This window comes from Bacillus rossius (genome assembly GCF_032445375.1).
Source record: "Bacillus rossius redtenbacheri isolate Brsri chromosome 9 unlocalized genomic scaffold, Brsri_v3 Brsri_v3_scf9_2, whole genome shotgun sequence".
In the NCBI taxonomy this organism is placed as follows: Eukaryota; Metazoa; Arthropoda; class Insecta; order Phasmatodea; family Bacillidae; genus Bacillus; species Bacillus rossius.
The window spans coordinates 20937247-20951580 of NW_026962013.1; the positions used below are offsets into that span (position 1 = coordinate 20937247).

The following is a 14334-nucleotide window of genomic DNA, read 5'->3' on the forward strand; positions in this document are numbered from 1 at the left end:
AAAAGCTAAAAATGTACTAATCATCGCAAACCTGCTTTTTTGATGCGTAACATCTTAGCTCTCGGTATACGTCATTTGGTAGGAGTGATTTCGTGAATGGGAACGAAATCTAAAGGAACGGAAATGTGTAACCATGGTGCGGCGAATGGCGAGAACCAAAGTTCACAAATCCAAAGGGAAATTTTGTATAATTAAATGTTAAATGAATTTTAACAATTTGGGTAGTGTTTGAATAAGATCCCTTGTTGAAAATCAGGTCCAAAGGCGGGGTTTAGTATTATTTCAAGTTTTTTTTTCTCCCGCTTTTATCGGAGCAGTTTCATTATATAGTTCAAAATTTCACCGTGCAAATCAAATGCTTTCATAGTCGACGTAGCTGCTCCGGCAGCGAATTCTTGCGGCGGGTGCGTAAAACTACGTGCGATTCGCGTCAAGAAATATCATTGAACTCATTTCGCGTGTATTTATCACGCTCGGCATTATTTTAAAGACTTAAGTGTCCGAGTTTCGTATTGTGTTGTGTATTTGCAACGTGATAATACGTGAATTTTCTCATTACCGAGGTTAGATGTTACACATCACTGGCGAGTACTGAAAGATTAGCCCACGTTGTTTTTTTTAGCCGGTTTAAACGTAATTACACATATAATTACTAATTATCTTTTATTGCCGGTCTATAATAATTAACAAAAAGTATATATTTTAGCTTATTTCTTATAATGCCAAGTCTGGTTCTGTTCTTACTTGTCTACGGGCTTGTTCCATCGCTTTACCCACTCAACGTTTTAAAGTATGCTGAACAATTTTTTTTTCTGCAAATAAGCAAGTAAAAAAATTAATATATCTTGGTAAATATTTTCACAGAATCAACCAAATTTCACGGATTATTGCAGCGTCGCTAATTTTACAGTTCTGTGATTTTTTACAACAACTGTGATACGCCGTGTGATAACAGTTTCGTTCGGCTGTGTGTAAGAGCTGCTGATCGGGACAGATCGGAGGGTCGGTGAATGTCGGCAGGGGCGCAACAGCAAGGAGGGGGGGCAAGAGTATTTTGCCCCCCCCCCCTCCTCTGTAACCTTGAAGTGGGGGGAAACGGGGGCAAAGAAAGTGCTGTGTAATCAATTTTTAGATAATAAAAACTGCTTAAATAGCACCATTTTCCACCTTGAAATACAAATTTTCCCGGGGGAGGGACCCCCCCCCCCCGGACCCCCCCGCTTCAAAAAAAGGGGGATCGATGATTCTTTATAAAAAGGTATATTGCCCCCCCCCTCCACTTTTGGAAATTTAGTTGTTGCGCCCCTGAATGTCGGGACTTGCTTCCCCCTCCCTCGTGTCCATGATGGGAAAGGACGCGCGGGTCCGCTGACCCCTCGGCCCCCACGCCCCTGTTCCAGAAGCTCACCGCGCACTCGAGCTGCTGGAGGACTACCACGAGAAGCTGACCAAGCCGCAGGACAAGCAGCTGCGACTGGCCATCGAGCGCGTCATCCGCATCTTCAAGTCGCGGCTCTTCCAGGCGCTGCTAGGTGAGTGCTGCGCCCTGCGATACATCATAAGTCACGAATAAGGGTTTCCCCCCCCCCCCTTTTCTTTGATAACCCAGCGCTCTTAGCCAATCAGCCCTGCCGCCCTGGGGCCCCCACGGGCGTGGATGCGGATACGCCGCATACGCAACCGGGAAGAGCGTTAGAGCTTTTGGCTATGCAAAGAGGCTGAGGCTACCCATCTCAGCTTATGCACCACCTCCGGCCCCCTACTCCACTCAGCTCACCAGCAAGTTGGATGCTCCCAACCCTGCGATACATCAGTAGGGACACCTGCATTTACGCGAATACATTTCGTGTCGAGGTATTTCACAAAATACTGCAGCCTTTCTCCTGTTGCGGTTACTGGCTGAGGTCGGTGAGAGGTGTCGTCCCGCTCCTGACGGGGGCCGATGAGAATGTGGTCACCGTACTGCTGCACCCTCACAATTTGCCGTGACTAGGGACCCGGAAAAATTCGCGGGTTCAGTGACCTCCAGGATGAACTCCATAGTTCTACGTACACCCGGTCAAATGCCACACCCACTCATTGGCTGCTGTCTTGTGAGACGTCCCCATTGTAGCGGCCTAGTGATTCTTATAAAGCTCTCTTGTCGGGTGTTTCTCTCATTGGCCCAGAGTCATCCGGGTGAGTTGTGAGCCAATAGCAGAGGCAGCGCTGAGGTATAACAATTTGTGTTCTAACCTATCGCGAAATGAATTCGCGAATTTTTCCGGTCTCTAGCCATGACTCTTAGAAAAAGCTACAGTGTTTTGTGAGATACCTTGACACGAAATGTATTCGTGAAATACAGGTTTCCCTATAACATCAGGTGTTAAAGTATAGCTTGGCTTCTGGGTTGTAGCCGCGGTTCCTTTGGCGAACAACTCGCTGACGTTTCGGGTCGACGTTGCATTCGCCATCATCAGGAAGCAGTAGGTAAACGGCCCCCTGATGATGGTGACTGCATGCAATGCCGACCGAAACGTCGGTGGATTATTCGTCAAGGAACGCGGCTACATACAACCCAGCAGAAGCCAAGCTACTTCAGAAAAATGGCCGCGAAAGCCTGCCAACATTATATATATATTTTTATATATAATTTAGTAAAAAATTCTAAAAAAATTGGTATAAAATCCTAATCTACTAGCCGGCAATTAGTTTTGATCGATTCTTGTCCTTGGTTCGATCTTTGCTCGATACAAAAAAAAAGTATTTCAAAATATTACGGAATTTTTTTTAAAGAGGCACAAATTCCTCATCTTACAGCCTCCGATCGATTCAATCGATTCCTGTCCTTGGTTCGATCCTTGGTAAATGAAAAATGTTTATTTTAGAAAAACTTATTTAATAAAACTTGGTAAAAAAATCCTAAAAAAAAGCTTCAAATATTTATCTACCATTGTCAGAAAGCTACAGACACCATCTTGGCCGCCATCTTGGAAATTCGTAAATACTAACCTAAAAATTCGGAAAAAAATTATAAATCAACAGAAGCGAAAAAAGCGACAGATTAAAAAAATAAAACAACAAAATTACAAATAAAAATTTACTATTTAATTTCTACAAAAAAAAAAAAAGCAGCAAATTACTTGCATTTCTCGATTTCTACAACCTTCTTAGAAGGCGAAGCAAATCCTTTGCATACTTAACATGTGTTTTCAGGGAAGATCTACATGACAGAATATTAACCAGGCACGTCCGAACAGTGCCCAGTCGCATCCAGTAGGTTGTCTAGGAACGTCAGATAGGTTGGTCAAGCTAACAAGTCAAGTTGGTGGCAAGGTAGGTCCTTACGGTGGCCAGACACGTCTATTCATTGTTCAGAAACGCACGTCCAGTAGGTGGCAAGGCTCACTCAGTTGGTAGCTAGGCATGTCTGTGCAGTAGCCAGACTCATAATCAGTTTCCAGGTACACTCAGTTTGTGGCCGACATGTCGAGTTACTTATTAGCTAGGCATGTCCAGTCAGCGAACCAGGCACGACCAGTAGACACATAAAGTTTTGGCGGCAAGGGGGGAATGATCGTACCTTCCTATTTAACGGTAGAGCAAATACATTCTGTTAAAGGTAAGGAGCTACAAAGAACATTCTTTCTTTGTAAGCTGAATATTCCTATAAAAATTAGTTAAAATAATCTTATTTCCGTTTATAAAATTCAAACTATTATTTAAACTAACTAAATAATCCCTGACACGTTAGTAGCCAGTATGGTGCTACACGAATCTGAGTTTGTTTTTCATCTCAAAGCCTGTGTGTTTGCTGAAATGTTTATCTAAAAGGTATCGCCTTATCTTAAAAAGAGTGTACAACAATTATCTAAATTGTTGCGCGTGAAGTTTATCTGTTGGATATTTATTCTTCTCCGTTGAAGTTTTCCAGTACATGTATGTGTGTATGTGTTAAACTTAATCGTCGAGCTGATACCCAGAGCCCCGGTTTTCACGGCATACTGCCCGATCGTTTACACGTCATGTCCTCGTTTTCTGTTCCGCCCCGCGCGAGGGACAGTAGCTACACACCTACAGACTAGGGTGTCGCCTGCTTCCCGGGGGGTCATCCATCAAACGCGAACTTAATCATGCGCGCCGCTGGTTCAGGTCCTGGTAGCGGGGTATGCTGCGCTCATGTCCCACCCCCACCCTCCTTTTCTTCCCCTTCTCCTCCTCCCCTGACGACGTCATCAGTCATCTGTGCCCGCTGTCGGAGAGCTGGTGTCTCTCCCCCGCGCGAAACTAGGCGTGTGACGACGGCGATGTTGCGACTGAAAACGAGTGGATGGACTATCAGCAGCTCAAGAGCTCCGCCTAGGCAGGGGCGTGTGTTTGTGCTGGTGACGTGGAATGGTTAGGTGCGAACGCTCGCTGGTGTTTCCGACGCGGTATCGCCTCTAAGCGCCAGACTCTGAACTGCGTGTGTAGGTTTGCGCGAGCGTGCGTGTTTATAAACGGTATACACACGCGTACAATCGCTACTGCGACAGTGTAATGCTTCCCGTAAAGTTTGAAATACCAATGTGAAATAAGGAATTTGGGGTATTATGTTTCTTAAAATACTCATGAAATGCGCATGTTGGAGTAGCAAAAATAACGACTTTAAAATCTTAAATAATAGAGAATGTACTGGTAACGAAATCACGGATAATTACTCGAATTTACGATACGTTAAATCAGTGCTGATGAAATCTTCGCACGCCAAAGGTTGCATCACTTAGCTATGCAGAAACGGGAAAAAAAATGTTTACGAGACTGAGCAATGATTGACACAGCACGAAAGTTTAAAGGCGTCTTGTCGAAGTTTAAACATAACTGAGTTAATAGAGTTACAGAAACCTTGGTGAAAGACACTGTGCAAAGTCAACAGTTCAGTCGACGACTGACTGTCTTTGAAACAAGCCACGCGGCAGGGTAGGTCTGATGTAAGGAGTGGCTTGTCCTGACAGGTAGGCAACCCGCAAGCCGGTAGGGAATACCGTGAGAACTCGGCGCAGGGGCCAGACTCGCTGTAACCAGGACGAAGGAAGGGAAGAAGAAAGAAATGAAAGAAGAACGCCAAAAAGGCAACCAGCGAGCAGCAATAAGCAAACTAAAAAAAAGGAAAAGTACAGAAAGATAAAAAAAAGGGGGCCACGTAAATGCGTCGGTACCATAAATATTGCTGTTGGTATCTACTAAGTGCCTATAGTTAAGCTCTCAAGTGAAAGATGTTTAAGTTCTTAAGGCGACCAAGCTTCCAGAAAATTTATTTAATGATATATATGAAATTCATGCTAAGAGACAGTCTTGTTTTTCTGTTACGCAGCAGTTAATAGTTTTAAAAATGTAATAAATAGACGTGCGTGTTAGAAACCTTATTATAATACGCAAAATATATGTATGAAAATTAAAATTTTTTACTTTACACCCACGAAGATACATTTATTTTTCACTTTATAGTCTCCGAATAAAATAACGATTGCCCTTGTACTTATTATTAAATAAATTTCTTGAGTAATAATTTTATGGTTCCTGCAGACATAAAATGTTAAAAAGAGAAATAACTCAGAAATTAAAAAAAAACTCTATACACTAGAAAATACTGGGAAATTAACAGTATCATACTTAGAGAATATTAATTTTTCGTGTTATGTACCTACTATCTTAATGTATTAAAAAACCGACATGGGTTTTTATCATAAATTCGTGAGATTTGAATAGTCCATATCTGATTTTCACTAACATCAAAATCAATAAGGTTTCGTTACAAATTAAAAAAAATTCAGAATCGCAGTGTTGGTGACGTAATAATAATGAAACTAATAGCAGTGCAATCCGCAGTGCAAGAAAACACTTTCTTATTAACTCTGTTTCAATAAATGTGTTGTTTTGGTGGTGATTTGTATTGGTATGTAAGGGTTATATAATCATTACTGACCCCTTAATGTAATGGTCTGAGGTTCTGACACCACCAGAGTAAACTCTGTGAAGAAGGGGGTGGACAAGTATGTGGAAGTTCAATGTAATATTGGGCATTTTCTGGATCTATGGATCTTCGCTCTTATCGGTTAAGTATTGCCTTAGTCTGGGTAGTCACAAGATGTGCTCAGATACTCTAGAAAACGCGTTTTCGAACAATAGTCTGAGTAAATTGTAGTTAATTGAATGATGTTATTCAGAAGTCATCCACGCTACAGAAGTGTAAACCCGAGATAACTAGCGTCAGATATGATCAGAACATATTTATAAGCTAACCAAAGAAAAATAGTTGGTCAATGAGGTAAGTTATCTGTTAGTAACAGTGGGATTTCCATCTTCATCTATGCAAGTAGTGTTTAACTACCCAGAATTGGTCGTATGTCTTTTTTTTTAATTTTTTATATTGTAACTTATTTACAGCCTGTAGGGTAATTGAGGCAAGAACTCACCGGAGCGTAACTAAAAGTGCAATGCACAGGAATGGGGCGCTCGATGGCTGTAAAAGGGTAGGAGGAGTAAAGTAGAAAGTATAAAGTCATGGGAAACTGTAACACTCTTTGCAAGTTTTTTTTTTATTTTTTTTTAATTTTTTTTTTTACAATTGTGAGCTTAGTGGGGACGTCCGTTGTGTGGATTTTTGTTAAGTTTTATTGTTCAAGGGAATTACTGAAGTGTGAAGTTTAGCTTTTAAAGAGCGTGGCGGCCGCGTCTCTTTCTGAATAACTTGACTTAATTGTAACTGAAATTTTACGAACAATCTTTCGTATCTGATTACCAAAATGGTTGTTTGTTGAGGGTGTATGTCCCATTTCAGGTCATTACTTTATATTTACTTTTAACACGGTTGAACTTGTAGACTTGCTGAGTGACCGAACTTCAACAAAAAGCGTGTGTTTATGCGTGTGTGTAGTGCATGCGTTTTTGCATTATTAGCTGCCGAAGTTACATTTTTTTAAAATTTTTGTGTACTGTGGATAAGGAGAATCAAATGGAATAAATAACTGAACATTTTTTTGGGTTTAAAGGCAATGCTTCTGGCTGGCCACTGCCTGGTATGGTTTAACTTTCTTTCATAAAAAAATATAAATATAAAAATTCTGAGGATTTTAAAAGTAGAAGCCAGTAAAATTGACTTTAAACCTAAACAAAAAGTTACAGTTATTATATTCCATTTAACTCTCCTTGTCCATATCTCACCAAAAAAAAAAAAAAAAAAAAAAAAAAAAAAAAAAAAACGTTACAAATGCAAATTTGGAAGCCAATTATCCAAGATGTATGTGATGTATATATACATTTTTCATTTTGTGAAAGTTCAGCTTCTCAAAAAGTCGGCGATTTAAACCGCGCGGAACGTAAATATAAAATAATGACCTGGGACGGGACGTACGACATCAAACGCACGGGGAAAAGTTTCGTGACGGCTCGTCTGCGAGCAGCCAATCACACTTTCAGGGCGGGCTGTGATGGTGGTGGTGGTGGTGGGGGGTGGGATGGGGGTGTGGCGAGGAGGAAGAAGTGGCGTGATGCGAGGGAAGGGTCGTGTTTAATTCCTCGCAGGACTGGGCTCGCGGCACGCGGGCGATGATAACCCCGCGCGCGCGCCTGCTCGCCAGCTCCGCGGAGAGGCATGTCTCATTACGACGACCGCGTGTGTTTTGCAGTTTGCATAAATATCAGGTGCGCAATTACCGCCCCGAAGCTCGCAAGAGTTATCTTGGCGAACTTGCGGCGTGCTGCGTGCCCCCCAGGAACGAGATTTCCCCGGCGCGCGAACCGTGTGTAACCATCCGCGCGGAGAAAGTTCCGGAACGTCGACGCTCGTCCTGCGTTTTGTGTTCGAATTAATCCTGTTTTCTGTCTGTGCTGTCGTCCGTCGTTGTGTTCGCCAGAACACTTGCTTAATTTCATCGCCGCGTTCGCGCGCGCGTTGCTGTATTGTCCTGGAGTTGTCCAGATTATTTTTTTTTTTTTGAGTATATTTGTTGGGTTCCTTCTGTCTCCAAGGTTGTTGTTGTTGTTGTTTGTCTGCATTTACAGTTTTTTGTTGCAACTGCATCGTCGTTTTCAGCCCACTGAGTTCATCTGTGCTGCGATATTGTTCTGGCTAATAAGTCCTTCGGCTGATTGTGCCATGTTTTCTGTGTGTTTGTGTGTTCGTCTTTCTTTGTCAGTTCTTCGGGTATCTTTGTATATTATTTTTATTGCTGTTTTTTTAATATCCGTAAGCCGGCATCGACGAAAAAAAATACAATCGAAGAAATGCTTTTACTTGGTAATTATTTAATTTTAATTAATGTCTTCAAACAAATTTATTTTACTTTTTAAAACAATTTTCTTACTTCACCATAAAAGTAAAATGTCTTTAACCAGATTATTAATATAAAATAAAAATTCCTTGCCATCGGCGAATCAACTAGTTACCAAAAACTTAATCGGCCGAGATGATACACGTAGTAGCACGACTATCGCGTTCTGTCACGCATGCAGGACTCGCTCTTCTTGTTGTTTTTTTTTTCCGTGTAGTTTTTCTCCGAGTTTCCTCAACTCTATTCGACGTAGGTACTTAAAAGTTATCGCTCGTCGTGGGCATCTTCATTTCGTCGCGACGTGTTTTTTTTTCTTCCTTCCGAACTTTCCAAGCGACTTCGACAATGTCATCACAGCAGGGTCTTCGCGGGAAACGAAGTGTCGGCTCTTCTTTCAGTATAAACGACAGAACTGACACTCCTTAGACAAAAAACGTCTAGAAAAAATTAATCATTTTCTGTAGAATTCTGTGGGGCTCCACTTCAAAACAGATTTTATTTTATTAGGTAATTCGCCGTACCTTTTTCGTCATAATCTTGAAACTTTATTCCCAATGTCTCTCTAAACCGAAAAAGTAACTTCGAGTTATTTTAGATTTAAAGATTTTCTCTTAGCTTTTTTTTTTTCGTTCACGTGGCTTTTTATAAAAGTAAAACTCACACAAACGTATGCTTACCTATAGCTAAATAGCAACACTGAGCAGGTCAAAATGTTGCATTTTCCTTGCTGCCGCTTGTAATTGCCTGTAATGTTCTGATTGGCTGAAGGAATGAAATACGAAAGTGTTTTTTAAATGTAACATCTTAGCTCTCGGTATACGGCATTTGGTAGGAGTAATTTCGTGTATGGAACGGTAGTCGCATGGAATGTAATTTTGTAACCACAGTTCTACCATCATTGGCCTATGGCGCTAACCAAAGTTCACAAAGCCAAAGGAAACTTTATAATATCAACTGTTAAATGAATTTTAACCTGATGGGCAGTGTTTTAATAACATTTCTTGTCGAAAATAAGATCCAAACCCGGAGTTAATTATTTTTTCAAGTCTTTTGCGCTTTTACCGGAGCCGTTTCAGTATATAGTTTAAAATTTCGGTCGGTAAATAGAAGGATACTCTAATCAACGTAGCTGATCCGTCAGCAAATTCTAGCTACGGTTGCGGAAACTAAATGCGATTCACGTCAAGTAAATGTAGTTGAAAATAAATTTACGTATAAATTTATCACGTTCGGCATTATTTTAAAGAATTCTATGTTAAATTTCGTGTCGGGGTTTCCTATTTATAAGTATATGTGCAACATGAGAACACATATATTTGCTCGTTACCGAGGTTAGGTGTTACACAACATTGGCGAGTAATGAAAGACTTGCTCGCAGTTTTTTTCCTTCGCGAAATCGGTAAAGTATTTTAGTTTTATAGCGCCATAGCCGGTATTGGAAAAAAAAATTTTTTGGACGAGAACATGTATATTTAAGCAAGCACAAAACAGTTTTAATAACGTACAACGTAGGGTTTCTGCAGTGTAAAAGAAATGTGTAATTTTAAACAAAATGTCTGTGGCAGCAGTCTTCACCGATGTTGTGTAATTTTAGACCTATTGCTCTAATAAAAATGTTTCATGCATGAATCAGCGTACTGACAATCTCGTTTTTTATGTTAGTATTGAATTTAGTGCTATTGCCATGTTTTTTGCGGTTTTTCAATCCTTTTATTCAAAAGCAGCAATTACAAAATGCTACATGCAATATCAAATCATTCTTACAACGACTCAGTATATCTAGTTTTATTTCAAACATTTTAGGAAGCATGAATTAATTTATAACTTAAACGTATCAATAATACAATCTATTCTCTTAGCTCGATTTGATCTTCGCACTCGATCTTTGTAACTCCGCCTGTGATTACGTTTGTGAATATTGTGGTTCAGAGCATGACTTGATGTAAGCTTTTGGACATACGCCATTGCTAAGCACATGTATGTCTGTAGAAGAAAACTAAAAAACACCCAAAAGACAAAAAAAACAAATTAAGCAAAAAATTTCTGTTGTCAACAGGATATAAACACCACATAATATTCCATAACAGGAATATGGTCGACAAACAAAGAAAAATGGTCTAAGAGAACGAAAACCCCCCCACAAATGATGACAGCACAAAAATATTGAACCCAAAAAAATTCAGCACAACATTTGAAACGAGACAAAAATACGACAAAACGAAAATACGAAACAAACACAATAGTTTTCCAAAAACAGAATAGAACGAAAAAAAAAAAAAAAATGATTACAGCACAAAAATATTGAACCCAAAAAAATTCAGCACAACAGTTGAAACGAGACAAAAATACGACAAAACGAAAAGACGAAACAAACACAATAGTTTTCCAAAAACAGAAGAGAACGAAAAAAAAAAAAACCAAACATGATTACAGCACAAAAAAATTGAACCCAAAAAAATTCAGCACAACAGTTGAAACGAGACAAAAATACGACAAAACGAAAATACGAAACAAACACAAAAGTTTTCCAAAACAAAGATAATATGGTTCAGAGCATCGCGGGTACTTTTCCGTGATACGTCGCTCGCCGGGAAGAACGTAACACGTCCACGCCCCTGAATTTTAGGGGTAGTTCTTCTTCCCGTCGCTTTTTTTATTCCCACGGCGACGGACTCACTCCGTCAGAAGCAATTTGTGCGGGGAACAGGCGGGCCTCGCTTCGCCTGCAATATTGACGACTGTCTCCGTATTTCCCGGAGGACGCACTTATTCCTCGTGTCCGCCTGACACGGCAACCAGCGTCGTGCGCCTTGTCATATTACGTCAAATAATACAGTCCGTGTACGCTTATCCGGATGATTTTGCAAAGAGAGGGAAAATAAATTCGCTACTCACAAACTGAGAGTGAAATGAACGTGTTCATACTCGGGCGTACAATGTAAATTTTTTCTGACGTGAATACGTCTTTAAAATTGCTTCCATAGTGGGAGGCAATTAAAAAAAAAGGAATGATGACAAAATCGGGGGATACAGTTTGGTGTTGCAGCTACATATCTATCATCTCCATCCAAGATTTAATTACCCCATTGGATAGATAAAGGTTCAAAGAATGTGTTACGCTAAGTGAGGACTGTGACGCATCGCGCGCGGTGGAGGGGGAAGCACCGCCATTTTGAGGTCATTTAGTTGCGTTTCGAGATTTCCATTTAGTATAAATTTTGACTCGGAGTTTCAGTCGTCAGCTCTCGTCAAAATATATCGATTGCATAAATAATACATTATTTCAAAATATTTACAGTGAATATATAATGTTAAAATAAAAAATAGCGTATTTTATATTTTGTTTAGAAAATATTACCTGTTACGTACACGTATTCAGGTACAACACACGGCCGTGTCCATGAAACAGCCACACTCCATTTTTATAAATGGAACAAACATATTCGTGTAAAATTACAGATAATTGTGCATTTGTACGTTTACATGAAAACAACTGTATCACTAAAAAATAGTGTTCGCAGTAATACTAGGTTTGGATATTTACCCGGGCATTTATGTTTTGTGTTGTCCCAGTACCTCCGATAATTAAAGTTATTTGTAAACAGTTCCCTGAATAGCTCTACAGTATTGAATGCGCACATTAAAAAGCATTATTAATCAAATAAAGTCAATCTGTTCCGTGTTTTTTTTGTATGAAACTTCAATAAAATATAAAAGTTTGCGTTATCTTTTTTTTTGTAAGAAATACTCAGTACTATCTCGAAAAACGTATTTCATATATGCAAAAATAACCATAGCCATATGTGGTTCTAACTTACAATATATTTCCCGTAATATTAAAAACTATTTCTTGGCATGTGCTTTCCAAAGGAATTTTTTGTAAAAGTACAGATTTTTTTTTTGTGTAAGACCACTCTTTTGGAAGTAAGTCGAATATCTTAGTTACTCGACTTAAGTGCGTGAGGAGGAGGTACCGAATGATAATCTTGGTTTCAATAGTTTTTAATCCAAAACAAATTTAGGTTTTTTTTTAATTTTTAAAATTTGGCGTCGTTAAAGCATATTATATAATTTATACAATATTATGGAATCCTTGATTTTAACAGTGTAAGCGTAGATAATAATTTCATCTGTTACGTCATTGGCGTTAAGTGTCTAACTAATTTTTGGGAATGACTACAACTGTAAAAATTCTGTCAATATACAATATTTTACGGTATTTTAAAATCACGTAGTGTGTGATTTCTGTCTTAACGAAGGCGATTTATTTTTCATAACTCAATGATAAAAAATTTGTTATACTTATTCTAAAACTGTTGAAACCAAGATGGCGACTTTATGTTCCTATCCCTCCCCCCTCAACGTCTTACAAAAAGTTCAGTGTTTTGAATGGGTGTTTTAAAAATGTGTGGCAGTGCATTAGTAGGTATGTCTTCACTTAAATTTGTTTATATTCATTCTGAAAGTACCTATCGATTTTTATACGCTTACAAAAGAAAAGAGGGGGGGGGGGTAACGTGTGTATATAACTGATATTACTTTAGCGAAAAAAATAATTGTGACATTTCGACGACTCCTGTTGCGCAACCATGGTTAGATTTATCTGAATTAGTACCTTTTTTACCATCTGCGGAATAGGGAAAAAACATCGAAACTTGGTTTATTTGTGTTTACACATATTACGTGTGTATACATTATAGGCATAGACGTTTATGGTCCTGTTCCGTTCTTATTCCGGTTTCTCAGGAAACGGCGTCGTAAATATCTCAGTTTATTTCTTAGCGAAATTTTTATGCTCTCCCAATGACGGTCGTTCAAAGTAAGAGAAAAAAAACTGAGCCGTATAGCGATATAGTATTTTAGAGATCTTGCCTATGACGATAAAAATAGTGTGTACGTACGGGAGGTGAGGGGTGCGTTCTCGGAATATTTTACTCGTCAATTTTATTGAAAATTGTATTCATCATATATTTCGCTTACAGACTAGAGCCTGTTAGTAAATATTTAGTTGTAACAAGGTATAGAAGGTCTGGGAGATATGATTTATGCCTTGACATGGCAAAAATGGGGGTAAAAAGTTCAAAATTGGAATTATAGCAAAAAATAGCGGAGCCTTATCCCCCTTGAGCAGTACTCCATAATAGATGATGAGAATAAAAGGATAGGTATAATGTAAGTAATGTTACTTATCTACTCGGTTCCCCACATCTAGAGTCATCGACGATAGTTCCGCAGCTGTAAGCCCACGATTATTCCGCTGTGTAACTTCGCCAAGTTTTGTAACATTGACGCCGATTCGAGCTCGCTGGTACGGGAACTGAACGATGTCGTACAAATAATAATGTCAAATGTATGCAGGGACACTGAAAATTCAGGGAATCACTGGGTCTACACACAATACAAAACGTTTTTCTTTAATACATTGGTTTTTACTAGACAGTCCTTATTTTCTTCAATAACAATGTCAACCGTATATTGTGCTTGGTTGTACAATAATCCTTATTGAGTCAATAAACGTACGATATCGTCGAAGTAATAAAATACTGGCATATACAATCATAATATATGTACGGTGTATGCTCGGTTGATATATATACACGATATATATTTTTATATGTGATATATATACGACATATATTAGTACTATATATATTTTTTGAACATTCGTAAACAAATATTAACTGTTTGTGGCTTGAATTCAAATCAGCCACCTATCTCTGTCGATGACTCAGTCTGGACTTAATTCTTCCTAACAGTGTTAGAAAATACATATTGCATCAATGGATATTCACTGCTGACAAATCACACCATCCATTACAAATTTTACAATATATAAAAAATAGTTATACTTTTAACATTATAAATAACCATACCAAATAAATTTATTATCAAAGTTGCATCTTTGTAAACCGTTTCCAGCCTAAATAACGAATGAATATATTATAACATGACTATCATTAAATTATATTAATAACTTGCGATACTTTTGATTAGTCTCCACTTTGAATGGAAAAAAAATTTTAGTGCACATAATAAACATGAT

General features: G+C 38.9%; 1 protein-coding gene across 4 annotated transcripts in view; it reads left to right on the top strand.

Moving 5' to 3' along the window:
- The window catches only part of LOC134542946 (disks large 1 tumor suppressor protein-like), a 387316-nt gene that overhangs the window by 154615 nt on the left and 218367 nt on the right, over positions 1-14334 (top strand). For 2 of the 4 annotated variants that reach the window (XM_063387568.1, XM_063387569.1), the window contains exon 2: positions 1404-1532. In XM_063387568.1, the coding sequence (XP_063243638.1) occupies positions 1404-1532 (129 nt within the window). Of the gene's footprint in view, positions 1-1400; positions 1533-14334 lie in introns of all 4 variants that reach the window. The other 2 variants (XM_063387567.1, XM_063387566.1) reach the window with 1 other exon arrangement.